General features: G+C 39.1%; 1 protein-coding gene across 13 annotated transcripts in view; it reads right to left on the bottom strand.

Annotated features, from left to right (window-relative positions):
- atp2b2 (ATPase plasma membrane Ca2+ transporting 2) overlaps positions 1 to 22722 on the bottom strand; it is a 116056-nt gene that overhangs the window by 7203 nt on the left and 86131 nt on the right. For 11 of the 13 annotated variants that reach the window (XM_040052254.1, XM_040052252.1, XM_040052247.1 and 8 more), the window contains 10 exons: positions 10542 to 10783; positions 9070 to 9304; positions 5465 to 5644; positions 5228 to 5315; positions 4986 to 5092; positions 3971 to 4162; positions 3517 to 3730; positions 3203 to 3414; positions 2961 to 3068; positions 2673 to 2855 (listed from right to left, as the gene is read on the bottom strand). In XM_040052254.1, coding sequence (XP_039908188.1) covers positions 2673 to 2855; positions 2961 to 3068; positions 3203 to 3414; positions 3517 to 3730; positions 3971 to 4162; positions 4986 to 5092; positions 5228 to 5315; positions 5465 to 5644; positions 9070 to 9304; positions 10542 to 10783 — 1761 coding nt within the window. Of the gene's footprint in view, positions 1 to 276; positions 467 to 2672; positions 2856 to 2960; positions 3069 to 3202; positions 3415 to 3516; positions 3731 to 3970; positions 4163 to 4985; positions 5093 to 5227; positions 5316 to 5464; positions 5645 to 9069; positions 9305 to 10541; positions 10784 to 22722 lie in introns of all 13 variants that reach the window. The other 2 variants (XM_040052260.1, XM_040052257.1) reach the window with 1 other exon arrangement.

The raw sequence follows: 22722 nt of genomic DNA on the forward strand, positions 1-22722 counted from the left end.
ACCCAACCATGGGACGAGATATCAAGATGAATTTGAAATCCAGCGTGAACAAGAAAAAGACAGAAGAAATAGAGAAAATGAAAACGCAAATAGCAAGAACGAAAGACAAAAAAAAAAAAAAAATCTTCAGAAATGCCAACCTCAAGATGGAGACTGTTGTTGTAAATTAAAAACAAATAAATCAATAAACTACAAAAAATAACTTTCTGCTCATGACAGGATGGCACCCCTGAAGCAAAGAGAGTGGAGAAGCAGACTGACAGAGTTCTGACTCACGGCCAGTAGTGGGAGGAGCAGTAGCAGCAGTAGTGCTTGTAGGAGAGGAAAGGGCATTGGACAAGGACACGTGACTAGGACTAGAAACATTGGTTACATCCTGGGTCTGGCTGGTGGTGGATGATTGGCGTCTCAGAGCCCCTGCCCCCTGAAAGGAGGTGCCACTCTTGAAGGTGTTGACTACTTCAATCTGTAGGAGAGCGGGACAGGAGAGGACAAATGGCTGCTCAGAGTGACACAGACCAAATGGTAACACAGGTTGATTGGTAGGGTGACTGGTGGTAGAGGGAGTATCTCAGTCATGACATGATGGAGGGCAGCTAAAGGTCAGGGTGTGGTGTCCCCACAGCAAAAACACTGAATCTGATCTAAAGAGCTGGTTCACCCAAATTACATGTGAGCTATAATGGTGGCCATGCAAATACTTTGGGTTCCCTTCAGATTTGTTGCGTGATGCTGATACAGAGCAACATTAAAAACATTTTATTAAAATTCAGTAGCTAATATTTATCTCTGGAAAAAAAAACCACAAATCATTTTCGTGTAAAATTTAAGAGAAGTAAGCGTGAGCAGTCTACAGTAGAAGAACTTTCTACAAAGCAAACATTTCATGTTCGTTCTGATAGTGTTTCTTTTTTAACCCGGAGTAACACTGATGTTGTTTGCATTATTGTTCTTAGCATCGTTATTAGCACCACAGAACAAACTTGTATTCAGTACCTAAAATATGATATTACAAAACCTTGGCAAATCAGAACTTTCTGCATGGCCAGATAGCATAAGAGGAAGATTGCCAAAAGCTTTGTTTTCCTTTAATTTGGGTGATCCCACCCTTTGACTTACTATCTGATGTAAACAAATTAAATTCACAGATGCAGCCGTTCACATCATCCAGTGCATGTTGTTTTGTGACATCTTCACTGAAGAAGAAAGTTAAGATTTAGTTCAAATTGGGTTTCGTTTTTCTTTCTTTTGTTTAAATTCCTGACCAATGCATATACAGTTGTGATTAGAAGTTTACATGTACTCATCATGGGTGTCAATGTCATGGTAAATTGGGGCTTTAAATGATTTATTTGACCTGTTCTTTTTGCAGGGTAGAATGATTACGCAGAATTTACCATTTCAACCAACCTCCTCTCATCTGATGATGAAAGTTTGGCTCTTATTCCAGACCTTGGCAAATTGTACATACGTGCAATTAACTTGTACTGAGGTAGAATTGCTTGAATTGATGATTCTGGAAAGAAACCTTCCCATCTTGTGTAAATCTACAGTTCTCCTTCTTGGATCCTCAGTGAGTTCCTTGGTCTTTCATATTGTTCTGAATGTGAGTGTGACTGATCAGTCATGATCACTAATGAGAAGTTATTAAGCCTTAAAGTCAATTTAAAAAGGCATTGTAGAACCTTAAGCAGACTTTATTAAAGTGTACATATATATTTGAGCTTAGATATGGATCAGAGAAAATACAAAATAAATTCAAACTTTTGCACCCAGTTATTGTTTCTTAAAGTCATTAAAGACATTCGCTGTACAATCATTCAACCCTGGAAAAAGAACAGTTCAAAGCAATCATTAAAAGCTCCAAAGTACCATGACATTCATGCCCATGATGACTGTATGTAAACGTCTGACCACAGCTGACCACAATGACTCATTTTAATTTGATCATAACCAGCTTATTAATAAGGATTCTATACTTTAACACTAAACACTGTCATTTGCGTACAGCACAGATACTGTTCTGGCTGTAGTTTTTTAACTTGCTCTTGCGGATGTTAGGCAGCATCTGTCCACAGTACTACACCCAGGCCCATCAATAACACATCAGTGAGACGAAACCAGATCCAGCACACAAGCCGGACTGTCTGCAATATCACAGTGATACCGGTCTGCAGAGCTCACAAATGTGAAAACAGTTCAGTGGCTATATACTTGTATTTAACTCTTGGAGCTTCCACAGGTCCACGGCGGTGATCTAGGCAGTCCAGCGAGGCAAAGTGGCATCTTTATGCTCCTGAGTAATTCATCTTGAGATAAAAGGACTTTAAAACTGTGACTGACTAACATGACCAACATATAAAATACAGTCTATCACTTCCTCATGGGCAATGCCTGAGGTGGAGAGACCTACACGAAACAGATCTTCTGAGAAACACAGACAAACAGTAAAAGAGAGGCTTTTTAGTAAATATTAGGGGTGACATATTTACCTTTTAGTGTTTTTATTATATAACTGGACAAAATTATTATATTATTATTATGGAACTCAGCATATTATTGTGTAAAATTAAAGGGAATCTTAAACTGATTTTTAAACAAGTAACCATAAAGTCCACATGCTGTATCCATATATTAACTGGGATTGAACTGCCTCTGTTACTTGCCCTCACCTGAGTCTGAATGCGGTTGAGTCCTCTGAACCAGAGGATCTGTCCTCTCCTCAGCTCCCTCTCTGCGTGGTCGATCTCCTCATTTTCTTCATTAACATCCTCCTCTGGCAGCTCATCTTTCTGAGTTAACTGCCCTGCCCGCCGCAGGAAGCGCAGTCTGCTATTGGGTATGGTGGCTATCACCTAACCCGCAGAGAAGTAAAAGCACTAAGTGATGTACTTACTGTAGAGATGCACAGACAGGAAAATTGACCAAAAGACTTAGAAAGGGAAAACTTTGCCTATTACCTGTCCCCACACAAGCTCCCCCAGCCCAAGGAAAACACACCACATCCACTTTTCCAAGTCTAGAGGTTGACAGCTGAATGGCTTCCCTCCAAATTGCACAATCACGATCTATGCAAAGTATAAAGTACACAGAAAACTGAAAATTACCATTACTTATCTGAAAAAATATATAATAATTAATAATTAAAATTAAAAATAACTGAGAAAAACAAGTAATTTCAGGAATTAATGCATCCACTTACCTGCACAGCAAACGTGCCAAAAACAATCGAGCAGAAGATGGGGTTCCTGAAGATACCGTCAAAAACATTCCTCTCTCCGTGGATTTTGCGGGCATTTATCTCATTAAACAGCTGCATCATGACAAAGGTGTTAAAGATGATGGTGTAGTGCTCAGAGGGTGGAGAGTGGAGAGGAGCATTGCGGCCACTGTCGATGTCAAAGATCTGCTCACCTGGAAGGAAAAGAAAGAGAATCAGGGAGTCAGATTTATGCCATAGTCTTTAAATCTGTAATATCCTACATCGGTATAACAGAGCAAAATAACCCTGCGTACCAACAAAGAGCAGTGTGAAGATGATAACGAGCTGATAGACTCCATGTCCTAAGATGTTCTTTGTCATGGTGCTGGAGATGAGAGGCTTATTACGACCGTATGGCTTCCTCTTAAGCAGAGACTCCGTGGGAGGCTCTGTCGCCAGAGCCAGGGATGCAAAAGTATCCATGATAAGGTTCACCCACAACATCTGCACTGCTTTCAAAGGAGAGTCCTAAAGAAAGGTGACAGTAACATGTATCAATAACAGAATAGAATAATAGAACTACAATATAACCCGGCATGAAACATAAGTGTATTTCTTGAAGTTGTAAGCACTTATCATCTTTCGAATTACTGATTAGGCAACAGTAAACCAACTTGGATGAAATTCCATTTCATCACCATCAACTGTGTTAAAAATGACCATGATAGCGGGCTGGTATTACTTTGCAATCTTTTTCATCCTTCTGACCTGTGTGATGCAGGCACCAGTGAAAGCCACGATGACAGCTACAACATTGACAGTAAGCTGGAACTGAAGAAACTTGGAGATGCTGTCGTAGACATTTCGGCCCCACATAACTGCTTTCACGATGCTGCTGAAGTTGTCGTCGGTGAGAATGATATCTGATGCTTCCTTGGCCACATCTGTACCAGCAATACCCTGGAAGAATGATGACAAGCTGCAGTGAGAAAGAAACTGGAGTTTTCTATTTCACAGCTGCTCTCCTTCTAACTTCATCACACTGCAGTATTCCTCAGCCTACCACGTTAAAAATAACGTTGAAGCATATAATCAACTCTGCAGTCAACTGGACAAAGCTGGACCCTGTAGATGAGTCACTGTTGTGTTTAATAATAATACCAGCTACCTAAGGAGTCAGTGTGCATGTAATCAGGTAAAGCGCAGACTGTAGGAAGGACTCTCTTTCTGTATTATGTTATATTTTGAAGGAGAAGCACGAGCAGCACCTTCTAGGCAGTGGCTGGATTTGGACAAGGATGCCCTTATTAGTGAAAGTGTGGAGTGAATACTTATGCGGACATCTTTTTAAACATGTCTCATTAAATGAATTAATGTGCGTGATTAGGTTGAAATCTGAGCCCAAACCAATCTCCTTCAATCAGATTTCCTGCTTAAGCACAGAAGCTGAAATACTTTTTTACAGTATCTTACAGGACCACAGTGTAGAAGGAGAGCTGCAACTCATGTTACATAAGACCTATTAAATATATATATATATGGTTTTTGCTATAACGTTTTTAACAAGCTGAACAATCTTCTGCAGAATAACTGCGTTAATAAAGAAATCCACTAGGGGGAGCTCCTTATCCACACAGCCAGAGTGAGAGCGCCTGAGAAGAATTCTTAAACACTGCAGAGGTGAAAAAGACATCTGCAGATGTTGACTGAGATCAGTCTCACAAGAATGCAAGATAAGGCACGAACAAACAGCCAAACAAAACAGGAAAGAAGGGCTGCTTACCATGGCAAATCCAACGTCAGCTTTCTTTAGAGCAGGCCCATCATTGGTCCCATCTCCAGTCACAGCCACCACCTGCCTCTGGTCTGCCATAGTGCTGTCAATAATGCCTGCAATAAAGAGATAAACAAAGCAGCATAGGAGGAAGTGCATATACACATAAAACACAAAGACTCAAGAAACAAGGAAAGGCAACAGTAATGATCTCTGTCTAAGTCAGAGCAAAAAGTGTGCAACCAATTCACCTTTGACGAGTGTGTGTTTGTCGGTTGGGGATGATCTAGCCAGTACTCGGAGTTTAGGCCAAACCTTATCGATACGCTCCTGTTCCACCTGCACACACACACATAGACACATGCAAACACAAATTGAAAGAGAGGAACAAGAGCAACACTTCTGCTTATTTTTCCTTAACCTCTGCAACTCTCTTCCATGAGTGGCTCACTTTTTACCTCCTCTCACACTGACAGTATTTGCTGTACCTCTCCTTTCTCATTGCGGATCCTCCTGTTGAACTCTTTGCCATCGATGCACAGGAAGTCCTCTCCTGGGTGGATGATACCACACTTGATGGCTATGGCTCGGGCTGTGTTTATATTGTCTCCTGTCACCATACGCACTGTGATGCCTGCACGCTGGCACTTCTGAATGGCATCAGGGACCTAAAATAGGGAGACACATGCACAATCATTCAGTACAACAGAAATATGTAAAAAGGAAAGCATATTTCACCTATTATTTAAAGCTGCACTAACCAAATTTAACCAATTAATACTAAGACTGAGCATAATGCAGCCAGCTTTTACTGTGCGGAGGTCTGGCAAACCTTTTATTTCAAGGAAGCCTTCTGATATACCCAGTAGTAGAAGGAGCTGCATTTCTGTCCACTGGATGAATTAAATTAAGATTTTCACTTTTTCTCTGGTTTTCTCTGGTTTTGTTCTCCACCAACTCCTGAGGGAATTTTAAATTCCATTTGCCATCTGGTGGCACATGCACAGTTTTCAGAGCTTCAGTATTTGAGTAGTGTTTATAAAAGAAAAAACAATCTTGCAGTTATTCACAAAACACAAACACATGTAAGCAAGTAAATCAAAGCCCCATTATTATTAAGTTCTCCAGATAGTATTGCAATAAATTAATTATGACTACTCATGTATGGATATGGATCTGTATTTGAAGCATCTTGGAAAAGAGTAGTAATTCAGAAACACATATTTCTCCTTGCAAAGGTCAGTGTGGGCGAGCTTTGCTCTCCAAACCCACACATAAACAATTGTGCTCACGTACCATAATAACAACTTGCATCAGTTTACACATACATGCAGGCAAGTAATTCTTTCTGCCTTCACACATAAAAAACATAAAACATGGATCCATCGTTGAAATGTGCGCTTGCATCATGCATTAAACTGCCGAATCGAACTGCTTATGCATGCAAGCATAGAGAAGTTTGTTTTTACAAAGTATGGCTATACAGCGGAGGAGTGCAGGTCTTTAATAAGCTGGAGGTTGGAGGTTAAAATAAAAACAGATAGGATTTTTTCGCCTACTTAGAACTACATAACTTTTGCGCAGCAGCTGCTACATGCAAAAATGATTATCCTAAATATGAAAACCTACAACAGTCAAACAAGTGAATTTATTTCATTTAATTCGATATTTGAAGAAGAACAATATTTGCTTCAGTCACAACAAAACCATCTTTAACCTATATCAGCCTGTCATTTCATCAATTACACAAAATAAAATAGCCAACTAATACGTATACCAGTTAATACTCTGAAGAGGTCAACGAAGTTAAATATTCTTCAAATGTAAACAGAAAAAAAAAAGAAAAAAGTAATATGTAGTAATATGATTTTTATAAGTTAAACAAGCTCATGCTCTATATTATCCAGATATCATTGACTCATTGTTATCAAGATATCAGGTTCCTGTTTGGCTCGTCTGTCATCCCTGGTATTTAGTTAAACCTTTCATTTCTCTTGGACTCGTACTGCTCAAGATGACTGCTCACCTGAAACTAGGAGGTGAAGAAAAGACTGGAGGTTTATTAAAAATACAATCTGGTCCATCAGAGGAAGAAAGTAGGAGTCTAGTAGGTGAGACTGGGAAACAAGCACCTCGTGCCTCTTATATGGATCTGGTTACACTCTCATTTTCTACCATTTCTCTCTACCATTCCTACCCATCATCCTCCTGCCTTCTGTCATCCTTCTGACAGAAATCTGATTTTGAACATTTCTCAGTCTCTCATTCCCTCCACTATTCTCTCTCGTCTCTCTGGGGGCATTCTCAGGGAGCATCCACTTATTAAACGAACATTGCATTACAGAGGAAGAAATTAGAGACTAATAAACAAACCAAAACCATGTTTACTAGTCTGTTTGACCCTTTTAAAATAATGGAATGTCATCTAATTTCCAGTATTAACCAGTTTTAGCAAAGAGCCTGGAAAGTTTTTACTGGATTGCAGCAGTTTTCTGTGCACTGCTTCTCAACTGGGTTATTGAAAATGACAGATACCGAGTGACCTCTAGGGTTGAGTAGAGAGAGTAATCTGCAAACTTTGAGGCTATGCATCACTGCGAAGGGCTATGTTAACACAGTATATATGGGTGGCATAGTGGTGGTGTGGTTAGGAAGAAGGTTCCTGCTTCAAACTGAGACCCTCCTGTGCAGAGCTTGCTTATTTTCCTTGTGCGTCCATGGGTTTCCATTAAGTACTCTAGCTTCCACCCACAGTTCAAAGACATGCACATCAGGTTAACGCGTGGGTCTAAATTGGCCATGGATGTAAAACAGTTTATGGGATGGATGCAGTGGATAACCTCTACAATAATAAGTCTATAATAACTCCAGGTTTTGTATTCGTGTCTTTTCCCTAACTCTTCCTAGACACATTGATCAATCTGGATGAAAGTATAACAAACTGTCTAAGGTGGCAGGGTTATCAATTTCTATTATTCAATAGCTTTAGGAAATTGTGTTTAGGGAATACTAATAATTTTCAGGAATTATTTTATAACATTCAAATTCTTACAAATTATATGTGTGTAGCAGCTGATCTCAAAACGAACAACATAATTGTAACTATGTTATGTGTACATTTGTTTGATGTTTATGACACCATATTGACAGCTTATATATTGATATAATTTTGAAAAAAGAATAAGAGCAGGGTTTTGCTAGTATATGCTCAGAATATGACTTCTAGTTAAAGCACTTTGAGTGGACAGTAACAACATAAAAACACTATGTAAATGTGGCCACACTACACATTCATTCTACTGTACAGTATGTTCAGCATTAAATATTTGGTTTTTTTTGTATTTATTCATCTTAACACTATAATTTTCCCCAAATTGCAAAAAACCTTCCATAATATTGCAATACAAGAGGGGATTCTCAGTTAATATATCTCAGCTTTGGAGAGAAAGATAGAGACATCACAATGACAGAAAGAGAGTTGCAGAAAATGCGAAAGGAAAAGGAGTCATCAAAAAGAGGAACATCACTACAGACAGAGGTGGAGAGGAGAAAACATGTTGGGTTGGGGCTGAATGAGCAATGCTGTTCTAGAAAGAGCAGGGGGATGGAAACAAGATGAAAGGAAGCAGTTGAATAATCCAGTAGTCAGTTAATTTTCCTGCTTCCTTCTCCCTGCACTGGAGCTGTGAAGCGAGGTCAGCTTTCCTACTGTACACAGATACCTCTTTCTTCCAATTATAATACACTCTATTCCTTCATGTGAAATTTATCATTAAAAACTGTACCCCTGAAGAAATTGCTTTATGATGAATCACTTATTGCATTGAACATTTCTTTTTGTTTCAACGGACGATTTTACAAAAGTGATCAGAAGAAATAAGCTGGTCTCATATAAGAATTGATTTGGTGTTTAAAATTCAAATTAATACTTTGATCCTCATCTATACAATAAACCTTTATGTAAAGAGACACTGCTTCAAAGTAACAGCGAGGACACACCACTGGTTATGACACAGCTGCTGAAAGCTGGTATTATAAACCATTTGTTCAACATCCCCCTCCTCTCAGTCCATTACTAAAATATCTCTCCTACCTCTGGCCTGACGGGATCCTCTATTCCGACAACACAGATGGCTGTGAGGTCATTCAGGATGTTGTTCTCATCATCCCAGTTGGGCTCAGGATTGCTGGAAAAGTCACGATACGCCACACAGATGGTCCTCAAGCCATCACACGCCATGGGCTCAATCACTTTCTTCACCATCTCATCCTTGTCTCGTGGACGGAAAACCCTTGGCTCACCCACCTCGTTTTGGATATGGCTGCATCTGCAAACAAGGGTGTGGCGTAGGTCGTGAGGGTCATTTTAAATTATATACTGTAACATTGGTATTGTCTGTGTTTTTAGTGCTTGGAAATGAGCCAGCATTTAAAAAAGAACAAAATATATAGTCAAATCTCTCAGCCTGGCATTACGGCTTTGTTTAAATGAATACTGGTGAATCAAAAAAGGATGCACTGAGAACTGCAATGCTGTGCAAAAGAAAAGACATAGGGACTAATATGCCTTTTGTGGCAGGATACCACAATATTAAAAAAAAAGAAAGTGCATTGGGGTACACACTGTAGAGAGCTCAAATGGAGGACAAACAATTTCCTCTAAAAGATTTTTAAAAAACAGCTAACACATTTCCTAAATAACTAAAGTACTGTAGCCAAAAGATAATTACATTTGATCAAGACTAAACTGATTTGCTAAACAAGTTAAATATATCAACAGACAAACTGAAAACAAACAGGTGTACTGGCATACAGCCAAATACAAATGCTGTACATCATTTACGGAAAAGCAAATGAACCATAATTAATGCAAACGTCCTTTTAGGACCTGTCAGCTTGACAAAAATGTGAATTTAACCTTTCATACATTGTATTATTGAATCTCTGTTTATATTAACTGCAACACCTATAATGTAGAAACATAAAACATACTATTGAATTCAAGTCATTTTATGACTTTTTATTTAAAAAGTCATAAAATAAAAAGTCTTTTTATTTAACATTAACATTAAAGTCATAAAATGACTTTAATGTTAATGCTGATCAAATGCTCTTAATTAACTGCACTTGATTAAAAAGTTGTCTGGAGCATTGAGGTGCGTGTTAAACACATCTGCAATGATCTTTAAGAAGCACAGATTTATGCTTCCTTAGCAAGAAAAATCTGGATTAAACATTAATCTGGGAAAGACTACAAGCCTATTTCCAAACAATTTTTACTCTATTATTTTACAATGAGAAAGATTTGGGGTGGGGGATCAGATCCAAGATGAGACCATGCAATGCTGCAAATAGAATTTCACATTTCTCCTTCTGCATCTCAGGTTTTTCTCAAAACCACTCACTGTAATGTTACTGTAACGCCCTGCAAAATGACATGATTGTAAGACATACTGCTAAAAACTTACACTGAATGCAGTGTAAATCTGCAGAGCACCTTATTAAATTATATAACTGCAACTTATTTTATTATTTTATTATTTTAAACCATAAAACCAGACTCACTTTTTGAGTACAATCTCAGAGGCTCCCTTGCTGTACATCCGGAAGCTACCGTCAGGCAGCTTAATGACAGTGCTCATCGACTTCCTGACAGAGTTGAAGGTATAGACTTTGTAAAGCTTCTCCTCTGGGATCTGGTTTCTTATTGGCTGGTAATCCCGCTTCAGGTCCAAAACTAGTCCCAGCAGGCCACACTCTGTCTTGTTGCCCACCTGCTTCGGCAGACCGCCTTCCTTATCTGGGGGCTGTAAAATGAGGGACAGGAAAAAAAAGATTTAAATGTGTTCAGTTATATTTTTAGTCTAATATTAAGTAGGCATGCTAAAAAGAAGTCCTAAGGTTTTACGCATCAGGAAATAATAAAAATAAACTGGTCTTTAGCAAGTTTTACAATTAGATAAATGCAACCGCAGATGAACAACAAAACATGACATGTTACACCTTTCACTACCTAACAAAAACTAAGCCAAAATAAAGAATCAGTGATGTGAATAACTAAATACACACTTACTGCTTCCATAGGAACTAAGAGGAAGTCAACAAGCAGCAGCCACCAGGTGCTGCTGATCAAATGCTCTTAATTAACTGCACTTGATTAAAAAGTTGTCTGGAGCATTGAGGTGCGTGTTAAACACATCTGCAATGATCTTTAAGAAGCACAGATTTATGCTTCCTTAGCAAGAATAATCTGGATTAAACATTAATCTGGGAAAGACTACAAGCCTATTTCCAAACAATTTTTACTCTATTATTTTACAATGAGAAAGATTTGGGGTGGGGGATCAGATCCAAGATGAGACCATGCAATGCTGCAAAAAAAAACCCAAAAAGCTACATGTTAATGCTGAAGTTCATAACAATACAATTAAAAAAAGACCGAAGTGAATTATGACTTATTTTGGAAGATCTTCCAGGTTTGGAAGGTCTTTTTTTCCCAAAAAGAACATAGACGCAGTTGCATCTGAACGAATCACACGACTTCTGGAACAATGTACTTTGGACAGATGAGCCCAAAATGAAGATATGTGGCCATAATGCACAGTGCCAATTTTGGAGGAATCCAAACACAGCATATCACCATAAATATATGATACAAGCTGTCAAGCATGGTGGTGGCGGGCTGATGATTTGGTGTTTTGCAGCCACCAGACCTGCACACTTTGTAGCCCCTGAATGAATCATGAAAGGTTTCTAGTCAATTATAAGGCCATTTTCCAGACAGCTAAAGCCTGACTGAAAGTGAGTCATAAAAGAGGACAATGACGACAGAATGACGGCAGTGATACCTTAAGAGAGCTGTGCACAAACAAATGTCTGCAAATGTCAATACAAGTTGAAGGTACTGAGTCATGGGATGTACTCAGTTTTTCACAGAACTCCATGACGTCAGAGAATTTACCCTCTTTTTTTCCATGACTGTACATATGGCTTTACTTTTTTCTTTTAATCTATCTGTAATTGTTATTCACTTAACTGCAATTTAAGATAATTTTACAACATTGTTACACATATTGTTTCTACCTACTCCAACACTTCGACTTTTAAATGTTCTTAGTTTGTGTTTCCTCATAGGGTAAATGAAAATAATCCTGCCACAGAGAGTAAGTTTCCAGTGTAATATATTTCATACACTCATGTGATCTATTCACTGAATGAGATTCTCTCTCCTTCAGCTCAGTGCGACCAGTGTAATGCTTGAAATAGCTGCTGGTGATAATTAACCAGCTAGCAGGTGAAAGGGTCACTTTGTGTGGGAGGGCAGAAGATGAGATAGATGGAATCAGGTTTAGATCGTCTTATTTCAGGCACACAGCTCAACCCTGTGAAATCTGTAATTGTATACTTGGAACCATGTATTGCTCTGGTTCCGTGAACATGTCAGTGGATAGACATAGCACGTAATATCATTTTCTACCTAACATATGCAAGTATGGTTGGAAATGTGTTGTGATAGGCTCATAAGTACTCTGTGTTTTAGGTGTGCATCCAGTGTTTTGGGTTTATTAGCAGCCATGAGGAGTCATTTCTATTGCCAGTTGTGTGTGTGTAAGTTTGTGTGTGATACAGTATCTGTGCAGGTGGCTACAGTACATGTGTGCCACCATGTACACACTCACGCTACGAGCAAGAGTGCGAATGTTTGTACATGCGGTCAGCTTGTCAAAGGCCTAGCGTTGCCATGGTAACGTTGGGCAAAAGAACAAGAAGAACACGAAGAGACTTGGGAAATGAGAGGGTGCACTCTCGACCACTTGGGGATTCTTACTCCTTGGCTCCATTCCTCTTTCACGATTTTCCCTCATTTCATGTCACACATATCCTCAAATCCTTCTGCGTTTCCTTCTTCATCTTTTCCCAGCCCCCATTCATTAAAATTTCCAGAGCTTTATTCTATTTAGGAAGAAATAACGCATGTACAGAAACTACCTGTCACTATGACAGGATAAATCTCACTATAGTCAATATCTTAGTAAGTAAAGGGCCAAACAACGCATGAAAAAACAAAGGAAGAGCATTCCAGTCCAAAGTCACAGAACCTCAGGGACCTGCCAGGGACATATGAGTGCAGACGCCCTCTGGTGTAACCTGGTGCCTGTCCATGAAAAGCTCTCCATGTCAGTAAAAGAATCTTAAACTGCACTCTGAAATAAACCGGAAGCCAGTGTAGCTACGTCAAAATTTGAGTCACACATGGAAACTCTGAGGATTTTATCAGAAGTCTGTCAGCAACATACTGAACAACCGTTCTAGGGAGGTTTTGGTAAGACTTGTGTATAGTGCACCGCAGTAATCCAATCGCAATGAAACAAAAGCATGAATCTTACAGACTCATATGTTCAGACACATCTCAGGAGCGATCCCTGCTGTTATTATTCATAACACGCCTCTTCAAATCTGCACATCCTCTCAACCCTATTTACATTTGACTAAAATATAAAAACATAAAACTAAATTAAAAAGCTGTTCAACTTCACTCTTAAAATAAATAGTGTGCTCAGATAATGTTAGAAAATAATGAAAAAATGACTATTTACTGTATCACTGATTTTCTAGAAAGAAGTCAGACAAATAGATTATCATAGTAGTTGCAACTCATTTTTTAAATTTTACTTTATTTCGCTGTTTCAATTGACTAAGAAAAAAAGTAAAGGTAAATGATAATTTTGTGGTAATAAATTATATTGGCTGTATACATGTTGAAAAACACAGTTAATCATATCTGGGAATACAATTCATTTTGGATCCCTATTAGCTGGCACTGAGCTGACAGCTAGTCTCCCCGGGGTTTTTGCTACATAGTACCTACAGTATGTTTGACACCTACACTCACTGCTAAAGAACAGCTTGTCGGGTACACTGTCTTCTTACACGCACGCACACACAGCAGCATGTAGCAACCGCATTGAAAATAATGCTTCTACCTTGGTTGCTTGATCAGCAGACACCTTCAGCTTGAGCTATTTGCTCCAAAATAGATTGACTGCAGGCTGTTCTACGTTAAACAAGCCTGCGACCGGGATTAGATTTCAAAGGACAGCTTGGCATTTTGACGATTTGTATTTGCCTTTATTGCTGTTTTCTTCACTTGGTCCTTGTCACAGCGTGTTCATAAAGATTCTGTGTTGGCACTATAGTTAATAACGTTGACGATGCACTCCATTTAAAGCTGTCCACATGCTAACGAGGCTTTGATAGAATTCTGATTAACTGCTTTGATATCCTTTTTAAGGTTAATGATGCACAAAAGGCCTAAGAAGAGAAAAGTATGTGGAGTGAAAATACTTGGAGGGCTCTTTCCTCGTTTCACCAGTTCTTCCTTATGTGAAACAGCTGCGAAATAGCACCGGTGACTCCCAGCAAGAAGGTCCTGAGTTTCAATCCACCAACTGGGGTCTGACTCAGGATACTCTGTTTTCTCCCACAATCCAAAGATATGCATGTTAGATTAACTGGTGATTTGAAATTGGTGTAAATGTGACCTGGGCAGGCTCCAGCCCAACCACAACCCTGAATTGGATATGTTAATGGACTGTTTCCTTATCTAAACAGAAGTCTAAATAAAGAGGTTGATTTGCAGATTTTGAAATAATTTAAGGTAAATTTGTGATTTTAGGCTAAACAACTGACTAGAATTTACCTTTATCACATCAAATGCTTTTAAAAAATTTAAAGTGTTATGCCACTGCTGCTATCAGAATTGGTACTAAAATGATTACCAAAATCAATTTTTATGTTTCTGTAACAGTTAACCCACCAGCACATGCAAGCCTTTTAATCAACACACAAAAACACATTATTATTGTTTGATTAAGATGCCAAATTACAGTCATTTACTTGCATATAAAAATTTGTTTTAATGGTTGAATTAATTTCTGACTTCTTGTGCCAGCTCAAATTTGGGTATAAAAAATGTGAATTCAGTCATTTTCAGTTTTTGACAGATTTTTAAAACATTTGTGTTGTCTCGTTTTTATGGCAGGGGTCCTAATAAATTTGTTAAGCACTGTATCTGCTATCAATATTTGCTTTAGAGGCTCATATTTTGAGCTCAATATTTCTGACCTTCTTGACTATTGAATATTGGATATTGATTAATTCAGGCTGAGGCATTTTTTTACTTATCCTTGCAGCTGTTGAGAGCCAATGGACCCAGCTGAAAAAGTCGTCTAAAATCTCATTAATCATTAAAACCCAATCAGAAGACTGGCCCACCCTCACCTAGTAATTTGACATATCTGGTTTTTATCTAGCTGTATGTCTCACAGACACAGACAAGAGCATAAATACTTTATACAGAGTTTATGGTAAATAACAGAATTAATGCCTTTTTCTAATGACCAATGATTACATCAGGAAGACACTGCCTGTCATTGGCAAATGAGGAGATGGAACAAATGGCCTCATCTGCCCTGTCTGCTAAGTGTTTGGGAGAATAGGCTCCCAGCCAGAAGACCAAATCAAGTTAAACCTCTAAAATGAAAATGACTGAACAAAATGACCAAAATGAGAAACGCACAGTGTATAAAAAATAAATGGTAAAAAAGATCAACTAAATCATACAGAAAACAGTCATTACTCCATTTAAATGTTGTGTAATGGCTGCCTTCATAGTCCATCCACCCATCCATCCATCAATCCAAATACAGTATATTAGAGCAGTAAATACTTAACCATGTTTGTTAATTTAAATGACAGCTATTTCAACTTCAGCTTAGCTACTGGCACAACTCCTGCTCCAGCAGAAGAGTATTGCGGAGAATAAAAGGAATTTACAGCTACCTCCATAACAAAACAAGACAGCAGGAAAAGCAGTGAGTAAACAGATAATAAACAGAAGACAGCCACAAACACCGCTGCCTTGTATTCTCAGAGATTCCGCAGAGGTTTAGCTTGACGTCGGTTTCTACGAACAAGGACGTTTTCTGGCATGGGATGCCCAGTGTTGGCATGACGAGACAACTGTTGGCACACCCTGGCCTGGACATGGCTAACGACCAGCTGCCCTCTCCCTAGTCCTTGGGTGTTCCTGCAGGCAAGGACATATGCCAGAGGGAGTGCTGGCAACTTTACTTCCTTTTCCACCTGGGGCTCTCCTTAATCCAGCCCTCCTGCTCCTTCCAACTCCCTTATCATGCTCTCTCTGCAATCTTTTCCTACTTTAGTTACACCGCCTTTATTTCACCGAACCCCTATTTTTTATTCACACTCTAGTCCTATCCTGCTTTGTTGCTTTGGATGACTTTCTGTCCTCATCTTCAGCTGTCCCAGTCTCTTACAAGGTGCTCCACCTCCTCAGCCCACGCCTTCTTTTTTCTCTTTTCTTTTTTTCTTTTCTCTTTGCATGTAGGAGTAGATGATATCCTTGCTCGCTGCATGACTCTAACAGCCAACTGGGCTAAGGCCTGGAGGAGTGCTGGGGGGGCAGTAACACGGTCTTCCAGGGCATGATGAGGACACTTGTCACGCGAGTGTCTTTTCTCTTGTGTTTCCCTTTCTTTTTCCATCCTGATTTGCATGTATCCTTACTTTGCATTTCACTGCCTCTTCTCTACATATTGAATCCCCCTCTCTCCATATTTGTTTCTCCGTCTCATTATATTCTTTACTTGCCTCTCTACTGCAGATTTCTGACTACTGCAAAAGCACAAGGCAGTCATAATACACAGAATCAACATCTAGTAAATATACTTTACTACTGACCCTACACCCACCACCAATACTAATAAAACTGATACTACTACAACTAATAATAATAATAATGAACAGTGTGCCTTCTTCCACAGTCTCTTTTGCCCTCTCTTCCTCCCCTTACCCAGAACCAGTTGTCGCAGATGGCTGCCCCTCCCTAAACCTGGTTCTTAACAGTTTCTTCCTGTTAAAAGGGAGTTTTCCTTCCCACTGTCGCCAAGTACTTGCTCATTGGGGAACATCTGATTGTTTGGGTTTTCTCTGCATTATTGTAGGGTCTTTACCTTACAATATGAAGTGCCTTGAGGTGATGGCTGTTGCGATTTGGTGCTATATAAATAAAATTGAATTGAATATTAACAGGTAATTGTGCCCTGAAATTTGCCTTGACATAGTTTGATTTCTGTTGATGCGCATGCAATCATGTGTTTCAATCATGTGTTTCTCAGACTGATAACATTCCAAATATGGACTCTTGTATTACCCCGGGCATTGGCTTTGATGAGTGATTGGCAGTTTATTAATTAGATTGTTTCAGTCGAATCACTGGCAAAATTCTTTGTCAACATGCTGTACAAAAAAATATTCATGATTCACACGGGATATCTGGCCGTCTTTTTGACAAGTAAACCGTGCTATGTTGTTGTTGTTACTGCTATATATTATACAACAATTACTATACAAATTGATGCAACTTGATAAAATAATCTCAAATATCATTGGTTTTACTGCAATTTGCCTTACGTTTGACTCTTCTAAGTATTCAATTGATGCTGCTCTCCTAAAAACTAAAATTAAATATATTATGTAAAGTGACATAGAAATACAGTGCCATGCCAGTGAAACATCAAAACACTGTCATTCTAATGTGATGACAAATCCCGTCACTGTCATCTCAGCAGCACTGTCAAGTAAATGCTGAGAAGAGAAGAGAAGAGAAGAGAAGAGAAGAGAAGAGAAGAGAAGTCTGTTGGCCATAGTTGTGCTGTGTATCTGTCTTCTCAGTTTCCGAAAATATTCCAAACATAAGAGGCTGGGTGCTTCAAGCTAAAGACATCCAAAATACTCTCCCTTCCTTTTTCGCAAACAAGCATGCAAGCATGCAATGTCCAGATGACACAAGTACTGTGAGCAACAGCTAATTATATCAAGATATCACCACTTACTAGAGAACAAGAAGAAGAAAGTTCATTTTAATTACAAACTGTTTGTTGTAGAGCGACAAGTAGACATAAACTGAATATTGTTTTTCTAAAATCTACAAATCAGCAGACACATTCTGTTGAATAACTTTATAGGAACATTGCCAACCCTTTTACGTGACATTTGTTCTCCAACATATACTTCAGAGTTCTATTTCTGTCCTCTTTTTGTTTGTACGGGAGCATTATCTACCTCTCTTGTCCCTGACCGGAATAATGACCTGAGCAGGTGGTTGAAGCTACATGAAACTGAGCTCCCAGGACACTCACACAACTATGCTAAACACACACCACTGTGCTGCGCGAACAAACACCTGTGATCTCAATACCTCCTACAATGTCACTATCCCTGAAATGACAGATGTGTGTGTCATATATATGTATGCCCCTTCACAAGTGTCTACACACAGCCTTCCTGTACATTACAGACTATGTTAATATTTCAAACACTTAATGAAAAACTAAAAGAACAAAAGGTAAAGGACAAAAAGAAAATTCCAGTCCTTTGCAGGTATTGCCACTGGGGATGATGCATGTTCTTGGAAATGACGTTTGTGTATTGATGTCATTGCCCGCAAGAGACATCCAAGGAAACCAAGATGTATTTACAGTATGCATTAATGAATACTTTGAAAACATGAATGCAAGCCAGATCAATGAGCATGTGCGACTGTCCATGTGCAGGGTTTCATTGTGTAAGTGCGTACGAACTTCCTCCCTTGAGTAAGAGGCTTTTCCACTTTATACAGCAATCTGTATGTGCTGACAGACGAACCGGAGCTATACCAGTGGCTGTATTATGACGCCAGAGAGGCAATAGGGGGACTGATATGAGTATCAAAGCCTGCCTCTTTGCCTTTGTGTGGTGGCCATCAAAGACTTCCATAGCTATCCTGGCTTCCCACAGGATTGGCCTCTTATATAAGAACACACCAGCCAGCATACTGCAGGCCTGGAGTGGTGCTGAGGGAGTGGGGGCGGCTGGGGGAGGCAAAGAAGGATGGACTAAATATTCCTCAGAAAAGCTTCCTGCTGTATCTTGCTTTGTGAATTCACTTCATTCCTTAATTACACTGTACTTTACACCATACTTTATCTTTCCTTTTATTCATTCTCAAATAACACAACATATGTTATTTTTATACTATTTATATGTTATATTCTGTACTATAATTGTACATTTATATACCGTGCATTTATCTAAGTCTACATAAAGATATAGATGTATAAATGTAGTCTTAGCTACAGTAAGTTGTAGGCAGACAGACGATCCTGTATTTACACAAGCTGGCAAGTTATGAACTTAAAGGTATGTAAGTTAGTATCATTAAGTTTGATTTGTCTTTCAATGCGTGAGGTCACGCCTTGCGAATGAAAAGATCTGGAAAGAAGTAAATGTACTGCTTAATCCCCAGCGTATAAGCTGTGCTGTGCCAGTGCTTAATTCCATTGAGCTAAGCAGCTATAGAAGTACAATAGCCTGATCTAATGCTGCAAAGCATTTCTCCAGATTTTTCTAAGGGATAACATCTTGTAACTGTGGTACATCTTAGTAGAAATATGCTGTGGGAAAAGGAAACTAAGTCAACCTCACTCTCATTGTTTACTACTGTATGTGACAAGAAATATTCACCCGCATTTGAAGACTTGCTGTTTTCCCCCCCTTTTAGTTACTGTGACAGGATTGAGGTCTCAGTCTGCTCTTAAGTTTGTTTGTTTTTTTGTCTGGTCTGCCTGCTTTGGCCTTTCTTGCCCATTTACTGTACTGTAATTTGCATGACCCACTAGTGCATCTTCCACAATGTATCAAGTATACTCATCCTAAATTGCAGTTATATGCAAAGCTATGAGAAAATATGCAATCCTCTCATGTGAGGGCTTTTAATTAATCTTTTTTTTGGTGGTAATCACAATTCTAGCAAATATTGACGTGTTTGGACTAATTTACCTCATCAGTTTGTGCTGAAAGAAAACAAACCTTAATCTGTTCAGAACACACAGTATTAAACTGGAACCACAAGAATGTCCTGTTCCTATGTAATTGAAAGCTTTTCTAAAACTAAAGCTCCATTACATTTGACAGTGATTATAAAACACACACACACACACACACAAAAAAAAAAAAACAAACAGTTAACAATGTCAAAAACTTTACAGTGCTTAAAATTGGAAATGAGCTGATTTTGATTCAGTCTAACTCAGTCTCAAGCCTGCTTAGATTACGCTTAAGTGGTCTTAATTACAACACAGGTTTAGGTCCTGGTCAAATGCAGTATCATTATTTGGTATTTGAGAAGTGGAGTTAATGTGGAAATGTAATACTTACTGAGCAAATCAAAGGACCATTTATATACTGAGTGCAGATTGAAATGCAGCCTGTGGCTGTGACAAAAAAGAAATATTCATTTGCCATTTGCACATGAGTGACATCTCATTCTTACTCCGTAGGGTTTAATATAATGTTGGCCCACCCTTTGCTGCTATAACAACTTCAACTCTTCTGGGAAGGATTTCCACAAGGTTTCAGAGTGCATTTATGGGAATTTTTGATCATTCTTCCAGAAGAGCATTTGTGAGGTCAGACAGTGATGTTGGATAAGAAGGCCTGGCTCGCAGTATCAAATCCCAAAGGTGCTTTATGGGGTTGAGGTCAAGACTTTGCGCTGGCCAAACTTGCTCCTCTATGTCTTTATGGACCTTGCTTTGTGCACTGGTGTTGAAACAGGAAGGGACCTTCCTCAAACTGTTCCCAATAATAAGTTGGAAGATGAAATTGTCCAAAATATCTTGGTATGCTGAAACTTTAAGATGATCTCTGGAACTAAGGGGTCGACCCCATCTCCTGAAAAACATCCCCACACCATAATCCCCTCTCCACCAAACTTTATACTTGGAACAATGCCGTCAGACAAGTACTGCTCTTTTGGCAACTGCCAAACCCAGACACATCTGTAGTATTACCAGACAGAGAAACTTGATTTGTCACTCCAGAGAACCAATCTCCACTGCTCCAGTTGCTTTACGTCACTGCATCCGACACTTTGCATTGGGCTTGATGATGTGAGGCTTGGATGCAGCTTCTCGCCATGGAAACACATTCCATAAAGCTCTCTACGCAATGTTCTTGAGCTAATCTGAAGGCTACATGAGGTTTGAAGGTTTGTAGTGAATGACTCTGCAGAAAGTTGGTGACCATCCACTGATCCATTTTACATGGTCTACCACTTCATGGTTGGGTCACTGTCATTCCCAATCTCCTCCACTTTGTTATAATACCACTAACAGCTGACTATTTAGTAGCGAGGAAATTTAATGCCTAGACTTGTTGCTCAGGTGGCATCCCATCACAGTAACATGCTGTAATTCACTGATATACTGAGAGCGACCCATTCCTTCACTTTGTACTGGCCTGGCCTTTTGATTGTCCCTAAAGTCAGGACACATACTCACGGAGAGGCAGCTTTTCAGTGGTATGGTCCTCGTCTGTGGAACAGCCTGCCGGAGGAGCTCAGGGCCGCAGAGAACGTACATGTTTTTAAGAACAGGCTCAAGACCCACCTTTTTAATTTAGCTTTTACTTAGCGTTTATTTATTTTTTATGCTTATTTATTCTATCCTGTTATTCTATTATTAATTTAGGATTTACCTAATATTTTTTGATTTTATTCTTATTCATTTTTTAATCTTCTTACTCTATTTATATTTATATTTATATTTATATTTATATTGTATCCTGTTCTTATTTATTTTATCATTTTACCCTGTATATATCGTATTGCGTCATATCTCCAGTGTTTCCTCGGAGGGCGCTCTCTGCACCGGGGCTGTTATTGACCGTGGCTGCTGGGTCTCTGGGGTCCTCTCAGCCTGGTTGGGGGGCTCCTTGGCCTCCCTCCTGCTGTGTGCCCAGCCCGGAGGCTGCGGTCTGTGACCGGCTCCCGGTGCAGACGGCTCTCTGTTATAATGTTTCCTCACTTGGCTCATGCGAGCCCAGCCCAATTTTTACTCTTTAAGTGTGCGCGGGTGTGTATGTGTGTGTGGGTGGGGGTGGGGGGATATATGTGTATTGAGAGTGTGGGGAGTGAGTTGGAGGGTGGGGTGGGCTGCTTTTAACTATGTAAAGCACTTTGTGCTACATTTTTTCTGTATGAAAAGTGCTTTATAAATAAAGATTGATTGATTGATTGATTGATTGATTGATTGATTGATTGATTGATTGTAGAAGCAGTCTGCATGGCCAGGTGACTGGTTTTATACACCTGTGACCATGGAAGTGATCGTATCACCTGAATTCAACAACTTGGATGGATGAGTGAATACTTTTGGCAATATAGTTCAATACTGTAAACTAGTATTAAAGGGACACAAGCAGATCTCTGTACTACTTGGCATTATGATAAGAAGGGTAATCGTATGGCAAAAATTACTGAATTCAATCTACTGTCTATCAGTAAATTTTACAAATAAAAAAAATGAAAAGTTGAAATGATAGTAGACACAGGTGACCAACCAAAATCATTCTGGTAGCATGTTTTGCACTCAAAGCTATCTTTGCAAAAGATCTACGCAGTTTTTTAGAGCTATCTAAATAAATTGTAAGAGAGATAACCATTTATTATCAACGCTCTAAGAGACAGAAAAATGCACATGTAGAAACTATACTCTAAAATAAGTTTTTAAAAACAATTTCCCCCCTCTAAGTTTTATACCTAAAGTTTCACAGCATTAAAGGCTCATTATTGAGTAAATCCTTAGTACAGCCAGGCAGCATCTGTGCTTAATCACTTGAACAA

Source organism: Simochromis diagramma, unplaced genomic scaffold, assembly GCF_900408965.1.
Source record: "Simochromis diagramma unplaced genomic scaffold, fSimDia1.1 OVJJ01000389.1, whole genome shotgun sequence".
In the NCBI taxonomy this organism is placed as follows: Eukaryota; Metazoa; Chordata; class Actinopteri; order Cichliformes; family Cichlidae; genus Simochromis; species Simochromis diagramma.